This window comes from Boleophthalmus pectinirostris, unplaced genomic scaffold (assembly GCF_026225935.1).
Source record: "Boleophthalmus pectinirostris isolate CB_2022bp ecotype Guang Dong unplaced genomic scaffold, ASM2622593v1 HiC_scaffold_22, whole genome shotgun sequence".
Lineage (NCBI taxonomy): Eukaryota > Metazoa > Chordata > Actinopteri > Gobiiformes > Gobiidae > Boleophthalmus > Boleophthalmus pectinirostris.
In genome coordinates, this window is record NW_026571190.1 from 13,208,957 (window position 1) to 13,232,536 (window position 23,580).

At 36.6% G+C, this 23,580-nt stretch overlaps 1 protein-coding gene across 1 annotated transcript in view; it reads left to right on the forward strand.

The window, feature by feature from the left end:
* The first annotated feature begins 587 nt into the window (after positions 1–587).
* myom2a (myomesin 2a) overlaps positions 588–23,580 on the forward strand; it is a 28,895-nt gene continuing 5,902 nt past the window's right edge. The window contains exons 1-27 of the mRNA XM_055158774.1: positions 588–617; positions 3,257–3,387; positions 6,346–6,438; positions 6,638–6,776; positions 7,720–7,874; positions 8,492–8,584; positions 10,888–10,976; positions 11,395–11,433; positions 11,740–11,904; positions 12,394–12,555; positions 12,739–12,880; positions 13,743–13,942; positions 14,016–14,069; positions 15,328–15,455; positions 16,374–16,557; positions 17,315–17,489; positions 18,346–18,467; positions 19,361–19,548; positions 19,992–20,118; positions 20,293–20,471; positions 20,898–21,012; positions 21,388–21,547; positions 22,004–22,110; positions 22,218–22,262; positions 22,621–22,757; positions 22,910–23,054; positions 23,132–23,191. Of these exons, the coding sequence (XP_055014749.1) occupies positions 3,278–3,387; positions 6,346–6,438; positions 6,638–6,776; positions 7,720–7,874; positions 8,492–8,584; positions 10,888–10,976; positions 11,395–11,433; positions 11,740–11,904; positions 12,394–12,555; positions 12,739–12,880; positions 13,743–13,942; positions 14,016–14,069; positions 15,328–15,455; positions 16,374–16,557; positions 17,315–17,489; positions 18,346–18,467; positions 19,361–19,548; positions 19,992–20,118; positions 20,293–20,471; positions 20,898–21,012; positions 21,388–21,547; positions 22,004–22,110; positions 22,218–22,262; positions 22,621–22,757; positions 22,910–23,054; positions 23,132–23,191 (3,313 nt within the window). The 5' untranslated portion in view covers positions 588–617; positions 3,257–3,277. The remainder of the gene's footprint in view (positions 618–3,256; positions 3,388–6,345; positions 6,439–6,637; positions 6,777–7,719; positions 7,875–8,491; positions 8,585–10,887; positions 10,977–11,394; positions 11,434–11,739; positions 11,905–12,393; positions 12,556–12,738; positions 12,881–13,742; positions 13,943–14,015; positions 14,070–15,327; positions 15,456–16,373; positions 16,558–17,314; positions 17,490–18,345; positions 18,468–19,360; positions 19,549–19,991; positions 20,119–20,292; positions 20,472–20,897; positions 21,013–21,387; positions 21,548–22,003; positions 22,111–22,217; positions 22,263–22,620; positions 22,758–22,909; positions 23,055–23,131; positions 23,192–23,580) is intronic.

The window sequence follows — 23,580 nt, forward strand, 5'->3', positions numbered from 1 at the left end:
AGGTGTATCTTTTCTTCAGCCTTTTTCTTCATTGATAACTTGGGACTAAGTAATGATTCACAGATCGAATTAGGCTTTTGTTTTTGTTGCTTTTAATTCATTTAAAGGATTTTCAATTTATTAATTCTTAATTAATTTGTTCATTTAATCATTTTTCATCTACACAAATGCAATTTGTTAACAATGAAGTGACTCATACACATTATTTTTGTTTTGCTGGACTACTTTACTTGTCTAAGCGCTTTTATAATTGGAAAAATATATCTTTGCAATTTCTGCCTCATTTATGTAATACTGCAATTTCAGAAACATGAATTTGCCCATGTTTTAAGTACAAGAATGCAAATCAGTCATTTGAATCTTAACAAGTTATGTCCAATCAAACAAATAAAATCTAAAATATTTAGATAAAAATTGTATCCATATTCACAGTTGTCAGTTCTTGCCCAAAGTGTGAAATGAGTGTAAATTTTGGGGGGTAAATGCTATATATAGTCCTGAGTACCTCCATACATGGGGTGGAAGGGGAACAGCATTCCTACAGTGACACATCAGCAAGTGCTTCCCAAGGCACCAGGCTGGTCTACCACTGCTTTGCGCTCATTTAATCTCTCAGGGTGAGTTCAATTTTGAATTTTTACCTCCTAAATCTGCTCCAGAAATTGAACAATGTATTTTAATGATTTGCTGACATGTTTAGATTGCTAATAGTTGTTTGGGATCAGTACTGGACAGCTGGTTATGTCACTTAAGCCTTCTTTTGTGCATGTAACATCCCATAGCGCTTTTCTCCTAAGACCGCTGCATTAAAGGGTGACTGACCTTTTGTAATTTGTTAGTAAATGTGTTGAAAGAATAGATTTTATTGTTTTCCTCATGCGATCATATTTACCTTGCACCATTGTTGTCATAGTTGGCGAAGGCAATCAGTGCCAAGTAACTTCTATGTCTTTTTTCAGTTTATTTCTCCTTAGCCTCTTGTAGTGAGACTTGCTTAGTGCTAATCTATTCATAGCGTATGGTTGAAAGGTGAAACATGGGCTCTGGTGGTTGGTGGTGATAGGTGGGGACTGTACGGCTGCTTCAGAAATGACATTGGCTTGTCCTGGTTTAAGATTAATGTGGTTAAATGTTTTTTTGTTATGTCATGTTTGTTTTGGGCATGAAAAGAAGGTTATAAGGGATGGATTTGAAAATATTGATATTAAAGGTGCACGATGTAGCTTTTCTGGTGGAGGTCAATATCCCCTGCCAAATATCTGTCAATATCTATCTTGTGTGTGCTATCGCCTCTCCACAGATCTGACCTGTAACTTGGCATGGTGGCACCTGCTTGTCTCCATGGAGATGGATAAGTTTGATGACATACTGTGGAACGCGCTAGGAGATGCAAAAACATATTCATGGAGACAAGCAGAAAAGTTACATAGTGTACAAAATGAGTAATCCTGGCTAAATGGTAACAGGTAAACAGGTAAAGTGAGTATATATAAAAATGTATTAAATACACTATACAAAGAAAATTGCTTTAGCCATGTTCATTTACAACATAATAGCTGATCTGGCCTTTATTCCCTGCTTCAACCTTTGCATCTGTTGTTGTATGATTCTTAAATTATTGGACGGGGCCAGAAAGCCCTTGTTGTAGATTGCCAGCCATGTTTCAGTCATTTTGCCTTATGGCAGCTGTGACTTCCAATGTATATTATTACCACCTCAGAGTGTGGAGAGCAAAAGAAAAATGTCTTACAGTAGTGCAGTAAAAAGAAAAATAATTTTGAGACATTGTTATTTAACTTTCTGTTGATATTAGAGATGGGAAATATTTCAAAAAATAGCAATTGCTGTTCTAAAGATATGCAAAATTAGTATATACAGTAAAAAATGTATATAGAGTCTAGTAGGTTGCAGAAAGAGCAGATTAAAAATACTTGCAATATAATCTTAAAAATCAATGTCTGATTGATTTTTAAGATTATATTTGTTTATTTGTAAAGAAGGCAATCCACTGCTCAGTAGAGTAATATTGTGACCCAGCAAATTGCAGGTCCAATGACAATATTTCACTTTTGAGTTTGTCACTTTAACAGAATGGAACATGTTATTGGTGAGACATTCTGGTCTACCTCATTTTGTTCATTTTGTTCATTTTTGTCATTTTTGAGAGCTGAATGTGCTAAATTAAGTAAATTACACCGGGAAACATGGACTGAATGTACTGAACAAGCATTTTTGCAGGAGCCATTGTTTATCTTAACAGGTGTGTGTATCCAGAGAAGCCAGAGAAGTCCTGATTTATTCCTGAGTAGAACCATATATACTATATATATATATATATATATATATATATATATATATATATATATATATATATATATATATATATATATATATATATATATATATATATATATATATATATATATATATATATATATATATATATATATATATATATATATATATATATATATATATATATATATATATATTTTTTTTCTACTTTTACTTTGTTAATAAGCACATTGTTATAATTTGGTGTTAAATACGTATAAGCCTATATAGTTCCTGCATAAATAAAAGCTAGGATAAATAATAGATGGGCGATCAGTGGTTCTCACTGGAACACATTTAAAGAGGACTAAACCAGGTTCTATTCAGGAATAAGTCAGGACTTCTCTGGATACCAACCTCAATCTGGGGCTAAGAGCTAATCCAAAATTAAACCAGGCCTACACCAGGTGTAACTTGGATTTACTTGACCATATTATTAAATCAAGCCCAGGATTAAACTGTGACAAAATCAGCCCCAAATCAGGTCCAAAAAGGATGTAAGCCTAAACAAGGGAATATGTAGGCTGTCTCAATCATGGTTAAAGACCTGCCTTTAGAGTGAGTGAGAGTGCCTTTACCTATATCAAGCAAGAGTGTATCTTGATTTACAGTACCGTAATCCACTTCTAATCAAGCCTAACAAACTCCTAACTTTTACATACTTTCACTCACACATCTTCCCTATCACACATTATATTAGAGCAGATGAAGCAGCAGCTACTTCATGTTAAAATTATTATATTATTTGTTACATGGCGAGTTTAGAAGCTACAATAATTAAAATAATAGTGTCCCTTTTAACCTGCAACACCAATACATTTATGACACAGTTTGAGAACCACTGCTGCTATAAAGAGGGATTGTAGCTCTTTAGTTATGTTTCTGATATATGGTTTCTGGTTCCTCTGGTGGCTCTGGTCAGGTCAACGTGAAGCATCCCACCATGCCGTTCAAAGTCTCACCGTGGTATAAGAAGAAACTTGTGAGCCAAGTCCAAACCGATTATGCTTATCACCACACGGCTAAACAAGTGTCTCAGAAAACAACGGTCAGGTATGCTGGGCTACAGGCTTATCCCGGCTGACACCGGCTGATGCTGCTTATGGAGAGGAGCTGAGGAGCTAGGCTGGCTTTGAAGTCTGTATTTGAAGTCACTGTTGTATATTAGACAATGTGTTGGCAGCTTTGCAACAGCTATGAACATTTGCTATTGAGTATATTTTATCATTTTCTTTCTTTGTTGCATCAATTATTCCAACACAGAAAAAGTTAGACTGAACTTTTGCCCATTTCAGACTGTTATGTACAATGATTTTAACATCTTAATTAGCCTTAATAAAGTATGAAAAACTACTTAACAAATAGGCCTAATCTTAACCTTAGTGACTTCTTAATAAGGGGTTAGGACGTAGTATCATGATATTACTTAGCCTGAATCATTCTTAAAGCATATCTGTTATGCAAATTAACTGGAGTGATCAACATGCATATTTGAGCAATCTTTAATCGCTTATTTTTAAGATTTCCATATTGCCGATCAACCTCTGTTTTTAACCATCCCTGATAAATGTACAAATTATAACAATGATCCATGTCATAGATCATATCTATATATCCGACATGATATGTAAGTTCGATATGTCTTCTTTTTGTCCATTATGAATTAAGTCTTTGCTCATAATTTATTAAGGCCCAGAGTGTAGAATAAAGTGTTACCCCTTCAATGAAAAACAATATCTGTCAAAAGTAATATGCAAGAGTTTCAGGAATGAGTATGGTGCCAAAATATATGACGATTAAATGATTTGTGCAGTCAGACATTGTTAGACCCATAGGATCTTGAATTAACTGCAGTTACTGCAGTGTCCAGACTGGAAGCTAACATGATTTTGATAACCTTGGTATACTGTTTATTTCCCCTAATACAACTTATAAAATAATATTAAAAAGTCACATTTTCAAAGTAAAATGTGGTCTAAATATGTGTGATATACTGTATTAAATCATTAATGACTTTGAAATTATGACACATTGTAATATTTGATGTAAGTGCAATAGTTTTCTTAATCACTATAACTATATTTACTTTAAATTTGGATTTAAGTTTGGATGAAGTCCCGCCTTCCTGAGCCTCAGTATCTGCTGTAATCTGCTCTAATGCTCAGAGCTTATAGGGCTGTCACTGACTCTGGAGTGTGGCTTCTACTAAAATCATTTCCGTAATACATTTACTGCATGCTTCTCTCACTGCGCTGGATGATGGCTCGTAATGTAGTAGTGCTGTAGATGTAGAGATATTAACTGATATTTGTCTGATGTTGGAATTTTGTTTTGTTTTCTTGTTTCATTATACATTTTTGATCTGCAATGACTGTCATGTTTTATCATTTTACTTTCAGAAAAATTCAAAGCCTCTCTAACTTTATAAACCAACACTATAAAATTATTTTGCCTACAACTATGTAGCCCTGCTGGGTCAGATTTGTAAAGAAGAAAAGGAAAATACATTCACTCTGATTATGTTTGACTTGAATCTAGTCCCTAGACACAGAAGTCATTTTCTATTACGTTAAGGCAAAGTTTGACAAGATTTAAACTATTTAAACTGTTAGTCAGAGCTCTGCTTTTGTAGTTATCTTATTTAATTTAATATAAGATAGACTGAAAAAATAAATAATTTGTGATGGATTTTTTTTTTTATTACTAACTTTAAAGGTGCAGTATGTAATTTTTCTGGTGTAGGGTCTGCCACATGCTTGTCTTCTGGCCAAGTTACTCTGGTGAGCAAACCCCTGTGCATGCATGTTTACAAAATATTTTTATAAGCAATACAATCTAAAATAGATACCCTAAGGTGGAACACTTTGAGCAAAGCAATAGAGCATGGAGCATGGAAACAAGCAGATTTCGGACCAAAAAGTTACGTACTGCACCTTTAAATCAAATGAGTCGGTGAGACAAATATGCACATTTTTGTACCATGCATATAACATAAAATAAATGCCTCAAAATAAAACTAATAAATAAAGAACTAAGATTCAGACATTTACACACAAGTAGCCCCCTAATCTTCCTGATACTTGCAGTTAATACTGGTTTATGTTAAGGTGGTCTTAGTATTAGTTTTATTTGCTTGTCACCGTGGTCACTGTGGTGCAGTGATAACCTCATAACCCCAAACTGTACCTGGCTCCTACACTTAAACTCTGTCTGCAGTGGCCATCTTGGATCAAGTGGTTTTAGTCTGATGTCAGAGTTCAGAGCCCTCCCAAGCCTGACCCACATTCAGACAAGAGCTACAGATTAGAGAAGAGGGACTTTTATGTATAGTAAAAGTATATATTATGGCTATAAAAGTTCAAGTATATAAAATGGCTATATAAAATAGAAATAATTCATATGTTACATTTGGGGTCACATTTAGATAAATGAAGGTTAAATGACTAGCTGCCATTTTTCCCACTGAAATTAGCATTGTTCTGAAGAAAACACGATGTGCAGTCAAATCTTGTGAGGAGGATGGTTAATTGGTGTCAGATCGTAAGTCTACAAAATTACAGCACAAATGTTTTAATAAGGGTACCAAGAAATCACATACAATTTGAAGACAAAAATTTGCATGTAGCTTTTCTGGCTTCTGTGTCAAAATATATTTGTAGAGGTGATCTGGTGTTATCAGATGATGCCAATTATGAAAGACAATTGTCCAGTTGTCCAAATTTTTAAATGTATATGATGTAATACTTTGGACTAATATTCCTCTTAACCTAAACATGAAATACAAAATTATGTTATTCCACTTGGATCATGCATATACACAAAACCCTAAACCATGACACTGCCCTGACACAAAGGAGGGTCTTTTATGTCGTGATTGTGTTCAATAATATGTCTCTAATGAATAATCATGAAATGCCTGTTCATAGTCACAGGAAAGAATGTAGTCACCTCATAGTTTTTCTGTATGGTAATGTCCCTAATAATGACTGTTAATTACTCTTTATCAACCAGGAAATCAGTCAGTCACAAGCAGAAGAGCCCAGAGCCACAGGCCTCAGAGGCGATGGCACAACCAGCCTACACCGTCCCGGCCTTTCGGGAGAGGTGAGCTATTTCAGTCCTGTAAGACAACACGGTGGTCACACACCCCACATACATGCACTGGGACTGCTTTTACATGCAAAATCAGTCATGATCTGTAACAATATTTATACAATCTACATTTTAAATAAATTATGTTTATGTATTTATTTATTTAAATTATGTGATACTGCGTGTTTTAAATGCTCTGTTGTGCACTCAGGTCCCAGGATGACTCCACCCCCGAGTACCAGCGGGTGTCTGCTAATGTGGGGAAGGGTCTCGCGGTGATCCAGCAGGAGCTGCACCGCATGAGGATGGTCACCAAGGCCCAGGTCGACAACATTGCCATCCAGAAAGAGGTCTGTGTGAGGGACCGTTTAGTTTGGTTAAAATTACTTTGGCCTCATAACTCTGAATCCTGATATACCGGTAACCACTTTGACATTATATTGAATTATATAGATCAGGGGTGTCAAACATATGGCCTGGGTGCCGGATCCGGCCCTCCAAGAAATTAAATCTGGCCGTCAGCTGATTTTCTAAAAAAATATTTTAATTATATTTCCTATTAAAATATTGATAATTTTCTGCGCTGCTTAGCATAGCAGCATCTCCAGCGTCTCTGTACGTGGCCCCTCCCACCAGAGCAGCACAAATGAAGACTTGCCTCTTTCCAAATGCTCTTAAAGGACGATCGTTTTGACTGTTGACCGTGACACCCTCATCAGCAAAATGTCAAAAATGAGAAAAGTGGAGCCAAGTGCAGGATTTTCCAAGAAAAACTGACTTATTCCTATTTGCATACAAGTTCATGTTAAAACATTGTGTTGAAATTGCATTTTTCTTAAAGTTTCAGGTTGTTCATAATATTATAATATTTTGTAAAAGAAAGAGGTCATCAATTAAAAAAAGATTTCTGTAATAGATTTGCGTTTCTCTGCACAAATATTTGAACTTATTGCTATTTTTGGGATATATATGCCATGAATTTTCTGATCCAGAACCCGGACAGCAATGAGTTTGACACCCCTGATGTAGATGGTATTCGAAACCTATAAAGGTGGCATTTGAAGCTCTAATCTAAAACTATATTTTAACAAGAAAATTGTATATAACAAATATTGAAAAAAGGTTTTTTAGATATATAAAAACAATAAAATCTAAAGCAATGTTTATTAATTATCATTTAAAGTAATTTTATGAAGAGGATATCTAGTGAAACTATTACTAGTTTATGAGAGTTGCTTCTCATAGACTTTGCCCCAGTACATCATATTTCAGCTGTACCTTTTGCCTTCTCAGGTGAAGGAGAAGATGTCTAAGAGGTCGGAGTTGTTGGATGACATTGGGAAAATGCCGGACTTCCTAGTGGCTCTGAGGCCTCACACTGTTTGGGAGAAGACTCCAGTGAAGCTGTTCTGCACTGTACAGGGAAACCCCAGGCCCATCGTCAAATGGTAGGAATACAAGGGGCTGTACACTTGTGTTGTATTTAAGTACAATTTGTTTTATCCAAATAAATATACACTAACCATCTCTCAGGATTAAAATGAGACTGCTGCGTGCTGCCTGTATTTATTTATAGCACATTTGTCATCTGTGAACCAGGAAGTAAGGCTGATTCACTGTTAATGTGCTGGTTATTAGAATGACAGCAAAATTCTGCTCTGGCCTCGGAGTGACAAGCATTTATTAACTCATCACAGTGAGTTAGGAAACTGATGAGAAACTTTGGACCTTGACAAATATAATTTAAAATGTGCAATTCAAGACTAGTTCATGTATAGTAAAAACGGATCAAGCGCCTTTAATATCATGTATTATTTACACTTTTTGAACTATGCTTAGCAATTGTAGCATTTTTTTCATAATTTATTTAATCTGTTAAAATCAAGTTGTTTTAAGGTCTGCATATTAAAGAGCTCTTTCCTGTACAATGCAAGGGTATAATGAATGTGTTTTTTCTTGTTGTAACCCTAGCTGTCATCTGTCATTGCCCTCAGTGAATGATTTCTTTTGGTTGTATTGAAATATATTGCTCTGTTATTTTGAAAATGTGTCCTTTTGCATTTAGGTACAAAGGAGGTGTGCCGGTGGACCCTCTGAGCGCTCCTGGAAAGTACAAGATTGAGAATAAATACGGAGTCCACAGTTTGATTATTAGCAGGTAAAACACCATCAATACATTCTGCCTGTACAAAGCAGCACTGTCTTGCATTGTCAAGTTTTCTACACACGTTTGTCCATTTAGCTTTAATTACTTAGCAGAATTGTCTAATGTGAATTGTCAAATAACTGACTAACTTGAATTATCTGGATAACTAGAAATTTAAATGCACTATTCAGTTAAATTTAATGCTTCATTTTGCATATTGTTAAGGGAAGTTGCTTGTTTTTGATCACCAACAATGGCAATAGGTTTGGGTATCATTAAGAAGTTGCAGATACGATACATACCTTGAGATGTAGGCCACAATACAATACATATGTCGATACAGTGCACTTTCGGTTCGATAAGATATATTTCAAACCGATTCAATATGGTTCAATAAAAAATAATGGCTAAATGATGTATGTGATACTAAAAGTGTTTGTTAAACCACTTTTTGTGCAAAGTGAATATGAAACACACTCATTTTAATCATCAAAACAGTGAAAATGTCAAATTTGTCGCATAAACAAGTTTCCTTTCACTAAACAAACAACAAAACTGTAGCGCTGTAACAAAATTATTTAGTAAAATATTCAAAAAAATCTCTTGGCGATATATCGATTCAGCAGTCCCCAATATCAATACTGTATCATTGCATTAAATAATGCGATATACCAATATTTCGATACACCCCTATATGGCAATGAAACTTATAGGGACAATTTTAATTTAAATCTATGTAAATCTCATCACATTGGAATAAAATCATGAAAATTGCAATTTACTTAACTAAAAACAGTAGGTTACAGCACTGTGACACACTCATTTGGATCCTTCCGGGACACTGTACAGACTTCAGGCTTGGATCTTTGCTTCTGTTCGTCATCTTGAAGACCATCAGCTGTTCATGTCAAGTGCTGACCTCTGCGTCATTCAAGCCACAAATACCTCACTGCTCCTACTCCCTCTCTCCCTCTCACTCTCTCTCTCTTCCCCTTGGTGCTTTTTCTACCCCTCCTCTCTTACTCTCCCATACCTCTCTTTCCTTCTGTCTTTATTTTTCTCTTCCCCCTTTCTTTCTTTCTTTCTTTCTTCCCCTCTCTCTGCCTATCTGGAAACCCACCTCTCTCTTTTTCTCTAACCACTGTCTTTTTCTTCTCTCTCCCTCTCACTCTCTCTCTCTTCCCCTTGGTGCTTTTTCTACCCCTCCTCTCTTATTCTCCTATACCTCTCTTTCCTTCTGTCTTTATTTTTCTCTTCCCCCTTTCTTTCTTTCTTCCCTTCTCTCTGCCTATCTGGAAACCCACCTCTCTCTTTTTCTCTAACCACTCTCTTTTTCTTCTCTCTCCCCTCTCCTTCTCTACTGCTGTTTCTCTCGGCTTCCCCTCCCTTTCAAATCTCAATCAGTCTAGTTCCAAAACATACCCGTTCTTCTTGACACACTGTCCTCAAGGTTGTAGAAATGTCTCACAAATGCCCTTTAATTTTTTGTCTGATTTATGCTGCGAAGTTTTGTGTTTAAAATAGCTAAAGGTCGTATTTCTTGGTTTAACTCACAATCTTCTTCAAGGACACCGCTCCCTTCTGGCCACGCCCCCCCTCCCCGCCAGTTTATGTTGCAATAAAAGTCATTTACTTACAGAAAGAACAGAAAGAAACAGACTTGTAAATATGTAAACTGTAAATGTGTCTATAAACTATAAAACTTCAAAGTTTAGAGACTTTGTAAAATTTAATATGCTCTTTTACACAATTTACAGGGCAAATTGGTTATTCGTCTGCTATTGGAAATATATTGAGGGACTGTGTGAGCAATGACTAAAAATGTACATTCAGGCTTTTGTTTGAGTTGAAGGCGCACTATGTAACTTGTGTGTGTGTCAGGAGAAGGGGGCAAAAAATACCTTGACAAATAGGCATTGTTACTACATATGCACTTATCCAATACTGGTATCAGATATTGGCACTGATCCTGAAAAATTGTGTTGTATCGGATCAGCTTCCAAATATCGGTTCACCCAATATCCTGGTGGACATATACCTTGACGTATTTACAGATCATATTGGCCCAGAAAGTCTCACAATGTTTGAACTTTTATTTCTACAAAGCTGTTCTGTAGTTAAGTGAAGGATAAATAACAACATAACATATTTGCATGAGTTTTATATCAGTTTTATATTTTTGTAATTTTAGATATTTGCAGATACTATTCTTGGCCTAGAAAACAGCTCTTAAAACAACTGACCACTGTTAAGTTTGTTTTGTTATGATGTGTGTTAGATGTTGTTTATACAATTCCCATGTGTGTGCTCTGCAGGTGTGTAGTGAGTGATACGGCTGAATATAGTGCTGTGGCCACAAACCAACATGGCACCACGACCAGCAAGGCAACAGTCACTGTCAAGAGTAAGTTTATTTATACTATGGACTGTAACATAAGACAGTGCACTTCAAACTGAATTTTAAAATGATTACAAACAGTCAGTACAGTATTCCCTTATAATCTTTTGACTTTGGTATTAAAGGATTTATTCGAAAAAGTATACTACTGTGTATGGCTAGTCGTGGTTTTGAAGCTAAGGGTACCCTCCTCCGTCCACGGTCGTAGCAATTAACCAATTCAAATAAAATATTATATCTTTTGAATGGTGAAAGGCCCTCTATGGGTCCTCACAAAGTACTTTGTCTGACAAAAAATGTCAAATTTTTTTTTGTGCCTTCCATCACTTTGTATATAATAGTGTAATTGCATGTGATTGTTGAACTGACATCAAGTTTAAAGCAGAAGTATTCTTTTGTTTAATGGTGGTGTCTCTCATCACAGGAGCGAGTGGATCTGGAGAGCCCTGCCACCTTGGTCTGGGTCAGTATCACATTTTAACATGACTGAAAATCTTTTATTAATATTAGTTTGGATCGAACCCCAAATATGTAGAGGTGCTGGTCCCGAAATAGACTTGAATTTGAACATGTGAGAGATAATCAGTGGAAACTATTATAAGGAGCTACAGTGGTCCCAGTGCCTAAATAACAAGTCACTGCTGAACAATGTTTACTGTCAAAACAAACAAAAACAAAAAAATTCAACAAATGATTCATAAGACATGCACTTGTTTTCATCTGCTTTTATAAATGTTACTATCTTACTTTTTGTGTTTGTTTTTTGCAGTGCCCCATCTGTCAGAAATCCACCCCAGTAAGCTGGAGGTGTCTCTTCTGGACTGTTTCCCTGTGAGTTTTGGAGTGGAGGGCGGAACCATCAGTCTGGCCTGTAGCATGGTCATAGTCCCAGACCTCCCCAACGTGCCCCCTCTCGTGCAATGGTACAGAGACGGTGAGTTACAAATACAGATGAAACCTATCTGAAGGTGGCACAGTGGTAAAACAGATAAAACTTCACAGGTAGAAAGTTGTGGGTTAGATTCCCTGACCAGGGGTTTGTATATGCTCCCAGTGGTTTCTTTATCAGCCTAAAACACATAAGGTTGTTCTTCAGCTTGTGAGCTCAGAGGGTAGGTTCACTTTTCCCAAACAAGATATCTTGGTAGCAAAACTTAGCTTTTGATTATTTAACCCTACATTGTATATAGTTGTACTCATAATGGCACTTTATCCCCTTAAATTCTCATAAAGTAAAAAGGAAGAAAATAAATACAAATAAACAGCTCAAATATTATTGCACTTCAAAAAAATAACTAAAATCTCCCTAATAGTACAAAGAAAAAGTACCTATGATAAATACCCTGAAAAATATTGTTCCATCTACTATTTATTGAACAATGTGGTGATTTAGTAATTATGTAAAACTTGTGTTTTCCTTCAGATAAGCTGCTGAAGCCTGGTAAACTTGTTGAGATGTTTGTGGGAGGAGGAGTTGCACGTCTTGTTCTACCCTCTCTGGCCAAAGACGATGAGGGTCTATACACTGTCCGCATCTTCGCCAAGGATGGCACCGTAGACCACAGCGCTTACCTCTTTGTCTCAGGTATTTAAGTTGACCATTTCTACATTGTTTGATTTAAGTCAGCTATTTTGTAAAGCCCTTCGAGGCGTCTGCTGTTGGCTTTTTGGGCCAATATGGGCATGTAAACATATACACAAAATCTGATCTGATTATTCTAGAAGTAAATTCTTCTTCTACTACATTGAACATTTTGGCCCTCTGTAGATGCGGCCCCCACCACTGCTGGGGCCCCTGGAGCCCCCATGAGCGTGAAGGCGTACGATGTGAATGCAGACTTTGTCCTGGTCGCCTGGAAACCACCAAACACTGTCAATGAGGCACCCATCACCGGATACTTCGTCGACCGGTGAGATTCAGCACAAAACTGATTGTCTGCTAACAGGTTGCAGTCACATTCTAGAATGTAATTATATATATAAATATTATATAGACTCATATGGTTTATAGTAGATTCACTAATTTTGAATGAAATATCCAAAACTAGAAAAGCACTCAGAGAGCGCAGACTTCCGCCAAGGACTACCCCCATTTTTTATATAAATTGCGATAAAATCAGTCTTCTGGATCAGATCTGGATCAGCCTTTGGAATATGAAAGAGGATCCCATTGTCCATCCCTGAGTCAAATTTCATGGGGTTTGGTCAATAATTAACCGAGATATTGAGAAACAAAATTTTTGGCCCCATTTACCACAGTGTTAACTAAAATTTCAAAGTGATCCAGAATCCAGGATTTCTTCCGGATCACCCCCAAAATGAAATCAGTTCTTCCTTTTCACATTTCCAACAAATCCTGAAAATTTCATCAAAATCGGTCCATAACTTTTTGAGTTATGTTGCTAACAGACAAACACAAACAAACAAACAGACAAACGCCAGCAAAAACATAACCTCCTTGGCGGAGGTAATGAAATTTACAAATGTTGAACCTTATTATTTGTTAGGGATTGGGTTCATGTTCATAATTGTGATAATTTGGGTGATGGCAATACTTCTCATGGCCTAAGGTGTTTTCAGCTGACAAAAATCACATCTTTGGTGATGAATACATTGAAGTCTTAGTAAACAAAACACTAGTTTGCAAGAACAGTTTATAAAAATCATATGTCCTTATAGCCAGTGAAGTTAATGTCATGCCATGTTGCAATACCATCAAAATTGAATACAATGTATTATAATTAATGTATATTATATTATGCTCATTTCCAGTTGTGAGTCTGGCAGTGACACTTGGGTGCAGTGTAACGATTCCCCGGTGAAGGTTTGTAAATACCCTGTCCACGGGCTGAATCTGGGCCACTCATACCACTTCAGGGTCCGGGCAGTGAACAGTGCGGGCATCAGCAGACCCTCCCGCAAGTCCGACAAAATCACTGCCATCGATCCCATAGAGAATGAACGGTTGCAAGGTACAGACGAAGGTAAATGTCAAAACACGCAGCAGCAAGATCTCAAACATAACCAAACTTGTGTCTGAAACAGTGGTAAAAATACCCGGGAAATCTGACATAGTGATCAAGGATGATGATCTGGAAGGTAAAACAGATTTGGATTTAAAGACTCTCTCTCTTTTCATCCACTTTCATCATAATCCCACAGTCATTGTTAACATTTCCCCTTTTTCCCTATCTGAAATAACATCACGTGTTGGACTTAATAAGAGGAGTTATTGTAAATCAATGGTAGGGATACAACACATACACAGGACAGAGCATTTTACCGTATCATGGGTTCAGTGTCTTGGGCACATTAGTTGTCCCAATTCCTATCAAAATCTAAAACAAACAAACAAACAAAACTAAGAATCTGTCACTGTACATGTTCCTTTTAGTACACTGAAACAACTTTTAAGTCAGCAAGTATTGAAGCTTATTCCTGTATTAACAACTTTAAATGCTATTTTTGTTATGTTGTTAAAAAAGCAAACTGTACTGTGTTTTGTTATTCCATGTTGTTTCATGAGGACTGTAAAATTGACAGTACTTATGAAACAACATGGAATAACATTACATCAATAGTAATAACATTACATGCTAATAATAGTTACACTTACGTGATAGAGGGGTCAGATTGCATGTGATTGAATGTTGTAACGAAACTAGATCAGGAAGGTACATAGTATTCAGGATATAAAATAAACTGTTACCACAAACAACTTTTTAAAGAAAACTAGAGATCTGTTATACCTTTTATCTAACACCAGTTATTATTGACATAGTTGAATATCAAATATGTATGGCTTCACTGGCATGTAGAGCGTGTCCTCCTGGATTTTCTTTGCCATCATTTGCCCCCTGCATGTCTAGCCTTCCCTGTGTGCTATGTTTTGCATGTCTTTGCTGTAATGCTTTTCATGTTATTTTATATTGTTGATATTATAATTTTCAGACTGGTCTACTTATCTGTTGAGTTGTTGAAAAAGTCCTAATTAGACCAGATTCTGCTTTTCTTTGCTATCAATTTTAACAAATTAACATATTTTAAGAAGAGCAGGTTTCCAAGACTTGATCAGAATAGTCTGACTGCAAAGTAAAAGAAAAAGTGCCTATTTCAAAATTGCAGTCATATCTATTTCATTTGGTTCAACAAAAATTAAGGTGTGTAAAGGTGTGCCAACCTTTCTGGCAGAGGATCACCTGCTTATCTCCATGGTGATGTTACTGCTTTACCTGGTATGTTCCTACTGAATCTATCTCATGGAGAAAAGCGTGTGAGGCTATAATACATTTTAAGTATTTCTGGGACTTCCTCATCAGTTTTGCCTTGTACTTGACTTAAGCTTAACCTTATCCAGGCTACGTTACTGTTCCTGGGGAGCCCACAGAGCTGCATGTGTCTGAGGTGTTTAGGTCCTACGTGGTTTTGAGCTGGACTCCTCCCAAACCGCGAGGAAGGGCCCCGCTTTGGTACGTCATCGAGAAGGTTTGTGCTGCTCCTGTCTGCTCTGATCTCCGTGCACTATAGTGTCATCTGCATCATGTACAACAAATGTTTACATCTCCAAATAAGGGAAATAAAGTAAAATTTAAGAAGTTTTTGCATCAGTTAAACAACTTGATCTTGAGTAGTTATAGACATTTTTAAAAATAGTTTCAAGTATTTCAAGTAGGTATTTCTGACTTATTACATTACAATACATTACTACGAGTGCAGTTTCTTATACAGATTATAACATTAAAAAATAAAAATAAAAATCAGAAAAGTCAGAAATATACTACATGATCAAATCCTATTTGTAATCTTTAATCTATAATTTCAATCAAGAATACTCATTCTTATTTGTCGATGTTAAGCACAATTCTTTGCATTTTGCAACAATTGGCAGATTTGTACTAAAGGCTACAGAATTTAAATTATTTTCTTGAAGTAAATTCTGTTCCAGTATGAAGTAATATTAAAAGTGCACTATGTAACTCTTTTATGTAACTTTTCTGGTGGAATTCTGCCACCTGCTCGTCTACCTGGAAAGATTATTGCTTTGGCTGGAATGTTTCACATTCACATGAACATCTCTACCTCCGTGTTTTCAATTACAGTGTGAAAGCCTGTTTTACGTATACAACCTTTATTTACATTTAAGCAATATAACATTTATTGAATAAATATGAGATAGATACATTCGATGCCATATTGTTGTCCAGGCAAATCCATAACATCTCCAGGGATACAAGCAGATAAGTTACATAGTGCACATAATAATTACATAATTACAGGTACATACATATCTGTCAATGTCCACTGTATTTACTAGGTCTTGAGATCATTGCTTGTTCATTCATTGATGCATTTGTTTGCCTGGTTCTTTGGTTCTTGCTCCTTTCTGGCCCCGCCCTCCCATAGTGCTTTGCAGGCACAGAAGCATGGCAGCGCATCAACACAGCAGTCAAAATCAGCTCTCCGCGATATCCGGTCTTTGATTTAGCCGAGGGACAGAAATACCAGTTCAGAGTGTATTCTGTGAACATGTACGGGTCGAGTGAGGCGTCCCTGCCCACTGAGCCTGTGCAGAAAGTGGACATGGATGGTAAGGTTCACCTCATCGACATGTGCAAATAAATGAAAATATAAATAAAATGTAATATTGCCTTCATTCTTTATGGCATAGTTTAGGCCTCAGAAGATGGAACAAACTAAAACTCAAGACATACAATCCTTAAATAATTGCCATCATATCTATATGGACATGGCATGACAATAACTATCACAAATAATTATAGTTTTATAAAAGCTTATGCACATTAAAAAGAAGAATAAATTTGAGTCATTTGTCAAACATCTCCCACCCATGTTGTGTCATGTCAGTATTTTCCTCAAAGTCCACAATTTCTTCCATTTTGAAATATGATTTAAAGAAAATATGCAACATCTAAAGTCACAAATAAACACAATCAAATCAATGTGTTATACTTTGCAGACGTGGAGAAGCCAATTGGTATGTACTGAGCTCTCTCAGTCTGAAGTCACTTTCACTGTGTGTCTTTAACTACACCTGGGACATTTTTTAATAAATTAAATATTTTGCTGTTATGCTTACAAACCCAGCTCTAACTCACAAATTCCATGTAAACACACTCAACTGAAGATCTTATCCTTTATTTTTTAAATAATACACTTTCAATATTTTGGAAACAATTGTGAAAGCTATTTATTGCGTGACTTGTACTATGAAACTATTCTGTTTAGCTCTGGTCATAAGTAAGTAACTGTTATATGGTCAGCAGAATCCTCTTCCAATTATTATTTGAATAGTTTTTCTAAATTTCCTATGTTCTCATCCAAAGGTGTCCCATCTGCCCCGGGGCAGGTCACTGCCACCAGAAACACAAAGTCATCTGTGTTTGTTCAGTGGGATTCTCCCAAACACCTGAAGAACCTGATGGGATATTACATCGATGGCAGAGTTGTTGGGTCCAAGGAGTGGTTCCCTTGCAACCACAAGCCATTCAAGCACAACAGGTGACAGCAAAAGTGTCTTCCCAATGCTATAGCACTGTGCCAGTGGATTAGAATAACAAAAGGGCCAAAGAACAACAAAGTCAAAAGGTTACCAGGCGTGACGTAGCTGAGGCTGCGTTCACTTTGGGTTCTGGTTTTGTGCCAGTTTAGTTGGAACCAGTTAACCTGGTTTGGTCCTTTTTTTACTCTGGGTTTAGTCCTGGTCTGGTTTAGTTTGAGTTAGGATTGCGACAGTATGAAATTTCTTAAGTATGATAACCATGATGAAAAATTCCATGGTATAACGGTATACCATGGAGTTGCCTATTTTATATAAACAACAAATACCTCTAATCTTAAAATGTTTGTATATGATATCCTCTGTTATGCTCTACTTTGATGTGCAGATATTTGAGGAAACAATACAATTATCAGGGCAAAACAAGTAGCCCTCAGAGATTAGGTCTAGAAGGCACTAAAGGCTTACATGAAAACAGACTTCAGACTATTTCTACCTGGCCATTTACATTATTTGTGGTATGATGGGCATGTATGATGACCTATAATAAGTTCATGAATTCGAAGCTGTGAGGAGAGCTGCTTTTTCCACGAACCCATTGAAATAAATTACCTATGTCAATAGCATTATCCTTGTGGAATTAATATACTGGCATTTTAATACAGTGTCATCATCCTATCTCTAGTTCTAGTTTATTACTGCAATTGATGTGATATGTATGTTATTGTGAAGGTAACCTAAAACTAGCAAGGCTAAATGGTAAATATTAACCAGTCTGAATACTGGTTTCATTATGAGAGGATAACCACTGTGAAGAGGAGGAGAAAAGCAATGATTTTTTTATTAATCTTTCCTCAGATTTGTGGTGCATGGACTTGTTCCTGGAGAGACGTACGTGTTCAGAGTTCAAGCTGTGAATGTGTTTGGTTTGAGTGAAGAGTCTCAGGAGTCCGGCCCTATCACAGTCGAGCCGGCCCTATGTGAGTATATGCACTTTGCATTTACAAAACTGCATTCAAGAGACTATTCATAGTCTATTTATGAGGATAAATTTCATGTGTTCATGTGTGTGTCAGAAATTACAATTTTATTATTAGTGCTCACACTGTATATATAAATGGACATAGGTAGCCCGCTAACTGCTGTGTTCCAAATAGGAAATGAGCATTTTGACTCTTTTCGGCTCTTTCAACTCCAGTTTACTTTTTATTGAAAAAAGGCCCATCTCCTCTCCCTTACTGCTGCTGTTAGGCTCATTATTCATAATTTTGTCCATAAATCAAGAGAGAATCAAGAGACAAGTTTGAATGACAGCCTCAAGAGCCCGCCCCCTGCCAAGTGGGTGACGTCACACTCCCCAGTCCACTTCTTTATACAATCTATGATTCAGCCTGAATATTTTTTTAATCAAATATATTAAAACTATACATTAAAATATATTTTGAATATGTTTAGTTTATTCAGTCAGATTTATGTATTGTACCTTTTTTGTCTTTCATTGTTTCTTCCAGGCAGAGGTTTTGAATATGGTATGTTTTATTTGTGACTGTGTAACTGAATGAGCCCACCACTTCAGAATGGAAATCACTTCAAAATCCACTCTGCTCTGTGTTCACTCTAATACACACACTTTATAGCACATGTTCCTTGATCACTGATATTTAAGACTGTACACATTTAACTGTAGTATTTTAATGACTGCACAAATTGTTTTGAGACACCTAATGCTTTCAGTTGTAGACTTTTAGATAATGAGTAAAGATAGCCTAGTGAGCTGGAGCCACTCTCTTTTACTGGTTCATACTCTGTAAACTTTTTTGACAACCAATCAAAATGAATAATCTGAACTGATTCTGACGTTACCTCTCCACAGCAACCCCTAGTGCCCCGTTCGGTATCACAATGTTGAGTTGCGATGGTTCATCCATGACTTTGGCTTGGAACAGCCCCAGACACTGTGGAGGATCTAAAGTGAACGCCTATTACATCGATAAGAGAGACGCAGATACTCTGGCCTGGAAGGAGGTCAACCTGCAGGCGGTCACAGAGAGAGTTTGCAAGGTAAAGGAGGGTAATACTTAACTAGAGTTTAGGGGTTGGTAGATACAAATGTTTTGGTTTCAGTTACAGTGATAGAGTTAACTAATAGGTTGCATTAGAGATTCAGTTATTAATACTAGATCTTTTAATTGAGAGGACCACATTCAATCCTTTCAGTCAGTGAAAGCATGTGATATGAATCCGTTGTCAAACTTTGGATGAAGAAATTGTCTTTGTTGTCTCTTCATGAAATCAGTACTGACAAGCATTTTGTTTTACAAGTAAAAAATTAGGATTGATTAATATCAGGAAATATTGCATTCCATATTGCCCAGGCCTAGTTGCATTCATGAGAACATTTTAAGAGCCATAAATTCATATTTGTGTGTTTCATGTGCTGGGCTTTAATGTCCTGCAAAAGCATTACAAAATATTAAAAGTAACTTATTTATTTACCACTTTAGGTGGAGAATCTGACAGAGGGAACTTTCTATGAGTTTAAGATCACCGCTGGTAACCTGGCTGGAGTGGGCATCCCCTCTGCTCCTAGTGCTCCTATGAAGTGTGAGGCCTGGACCATGGACACTCCTGGTAAGAGCCTGTGTTGTGTGTAAAGGTCCTATATAATGCAAAAATGTTATTATTTTCTCTTCAGTTGTATAATATAACCTAACTAATCCTGGTCAGAGTGGTGGCAAATTTAGCAATTTTTATATCATATTATATTATTTTTGTTCAAACTTTTATACTTTTGTTTTCGTCCAGGACCGGCCTATGACCTGAGCTTCAGTGAGGTGAGGGGCAACTCCCTGGTTCTGTTGTGGAAGGCTCCTGTTTATATCGGGGCTAGTCCAGTCACCGGGTACATCGTCGAAATGGCCAAAAAAGGATCTAAGGACTTTGTGGCTCTGAACGAGGAAGCTGTCAGCCACCGCTACTTCCAGGTATGTCAACAGTAATGATATAATGACTTATTTATGGTATTTATTTAGTTCATTCATGAAAGACATTCAAAAATAAACTGTGTCATTGTAAAGTGAACACTGTAAGAAAAAAGCAATGAGAAGTGCAATCTTATGCTATCTAATGTTATATCAATCAAATAAGGCATATGAATAATAATTGAGGTGGCTGCAACTATTCAAAACTTCATGCTGTTAAGTGGCCTAGGGGTTAGGCCATTACACACATTAGATTTAGACTTAGACAAACTCTGTTGATCCACAAGGGAAATTATTTGGACATACTTCACTTTGTGCCAGCGTCAGCATCATGAGATCATATCTTTACAAAATGTTTTACTGAATGACTCTTCCAGCTCTTCAACCTTCTTGTCTAAATAATCATACATATTTGGATATCCATGACAGGTGTCTGGATTGGAGGAGGGTCAGTCGTATGTGTTTAAAGTTCGTGCCGTCAACAGCAGTGGAATTGGAAAAGCTTCACTGGTGTCTGAGCCAGTGTGTGCCAAAGCTCTGCCAGGTAGAAACACATATCATTATATTATCATTATTATTATTATTATTAGATAATATAATATAATATAATCATATTATATTATATTATATTGTATTATATCATATTATAAATTATAAAATTATAAAATACCATGAAAAATATGCATTCTCCCTGTGAGCAGGCTCGCCTCTCCACAGGTCTGACCTGTAACTTGGCCTGGTAGCAGTACCTGCTTGTCTGCGTGTAGACCTATACATTTAATGCCATGCTGGCAATTTCCAGACAAAGCAAAAACATGTCCTTTGAAACAGAACAAATACTTGTGCATCTTTAACATTTACTTTGATAACCTATATTATAACTCACGTATGTTTACATTTTTACAATGATGCTTTGCAGGAACCCGTGAGATTGAAGTAGGAGTAGATGAGGAGACTGGAGACATCTTTTTGTCTCTTGAAGCCTGTGAAATCAGTGAGACATCTAAGTTTATCTGGTCCAAAAACTACAGCCCGGTCGGAGAGTGCCCCCGAGTGTCCATGAGCAGCAAAGGAAGAACGTAAGAAGGCAAAATGTTAAAATCAACATAGAAATCAACAGTTAAACAGAGGTGTAATAAACCAACTGGCTGTTTTGATGATGTCTCAATGAACTCGTACATTTTAAACTGTTTGCAGGGGTTCAAAGTTATTCCTCAATTTATTAATGCATCTCTAGCTTTCACCATGATGAGTTTCTAAGCGTGTTTCACAACTCTCCAAAGCAAAGAGTTTTGCCACCATGCTAATGCTATTCAACAGCTAGGCTACTATCAGGGCACCAGCCTTACTTACTGCATCCCTGAACAATAAAAAAGCCACATATCTATATTGTGACCAAAGAAATGTAACTTTATAACATGATGACAAAAACAGCTCCTGGAATCCCAAATTTTTACGATGAAATGACACAAACTCCCATCTTCAGAACTTGTTATTATCATTTTAACATTTTAATTTTGTTTTTTTCTCTGTAGCTCCAGACTGACGTTCACAAACCCAGACAAAGACGACCTGGGCCGATACTCTGTCGTGGTCACTGACACCGATGGAGTCTCCGCCAGCCACACCCTCACTGAGGATGGTGCGTTTACGGGTCACATGACTATAATCTAATCTAATTACTTTTCATAATATTATATATTACAATATGGTATGTAATGAGTCTTGATTGTGCTTGTTTGTCCACAGCCTTGAACACTATGTTGGAGCTCAGTTATGCCATTAGACATCCAGGTGAGTCCTGAAAGTACAGATTAGAGATGTCACGATATCACATTTTACTGTTATGATTATTGTGAGAAGAAATCTCATGATTTTATGATTATTCACAATTACTGACACCATGAAAAAACAACACTGAAATATTTAGTTCTCTTTAATCCATTGTATCCATTGTATGTAAGTAAGTGATGTGATTGGCTTTATGAAATCCAACTTTCTGAATAATAAAGTTAATGTGATTTAAGCAGCCAGATTTAAAAAAGCACTTTACATTTAGGTTTACATTTTTTTGGATCCCAGATTGAATTAAAAAGGCTACATCATTGATAAAAAATGAATCTGAAATTTAAAAATGTGTTTTGTTTTCCAGTTGTTCCTCTGAAGCACGGCCTGAATTATGAGATCTTGGAGAAGGGCCACGTTCGCTTCTGGCTCCAGGCCGTGAAACTATCCTCCGCTGTGTCCTACAGGTTTATCGTCAATGATAAAGAAGTCACCAGTGGAGAGGTGAGAGAGAGAGTAGACCCTTATTCATTCAATCCTCACTGGGTTCATAAACACATTTAGAAGCCACAGCTGCCCTGGGACAGACAGACTGACAGATTTTGCCCAATGTTGTATAATATTGTGTTTAACATGGTTGCCTCTGTATGTCTCAGGGCCATAAGATCAGTCATGACGCCGCCACCGGAGTGATCCAGATGATTGTGGAGAACTTCACCAGAGCCAATGAGGGCACCTACACTGTACAAATCCACGATGGAAAGGCAAAGGCTCAGTCCTCCCTGGTGCTGGTGGGAGATGGTGAGAGACAGTATTTTATATGGGCTTATATAGTCAATATTTTAATGAGTTTAGTTTAATGGTATTTGTGTTTTTAGTGTTCAAAGCTGCTCTGAAGGAGGCTGAGTTCCAGAGAAAGGAGTTCATTAGAAAACAAGGTATATCACTGCAACATCCATTTTATCCAGACCACATGAGACACCCTGTCCTGTATCTGCTTCACAAATACACAGTGAAGGTCTGTGCAAGGTCTATTTCTCCGGGTCCTTTTATGCATTTTGTTTTGAGCATGTAGTAAACAAATAAGTATTATAGCATTCAGATTCTAATGTATGCTGTGGTATCTATTTCAATTCAGTCAAATAATTTTTTTTCAAAGCATACTACATTTTTATGCATAATCACTGTCATAATTCTTTGTCATTGTAATTCTTGTAAAATAGGAATCAAATCAAAATTGCAATTTAAATGGGCACGATTGGCAAATTGCAAAGGTTGCAATTTAAGAAGTTACCATAATTTCCTCCACAAATCTTATTTTGCAGAA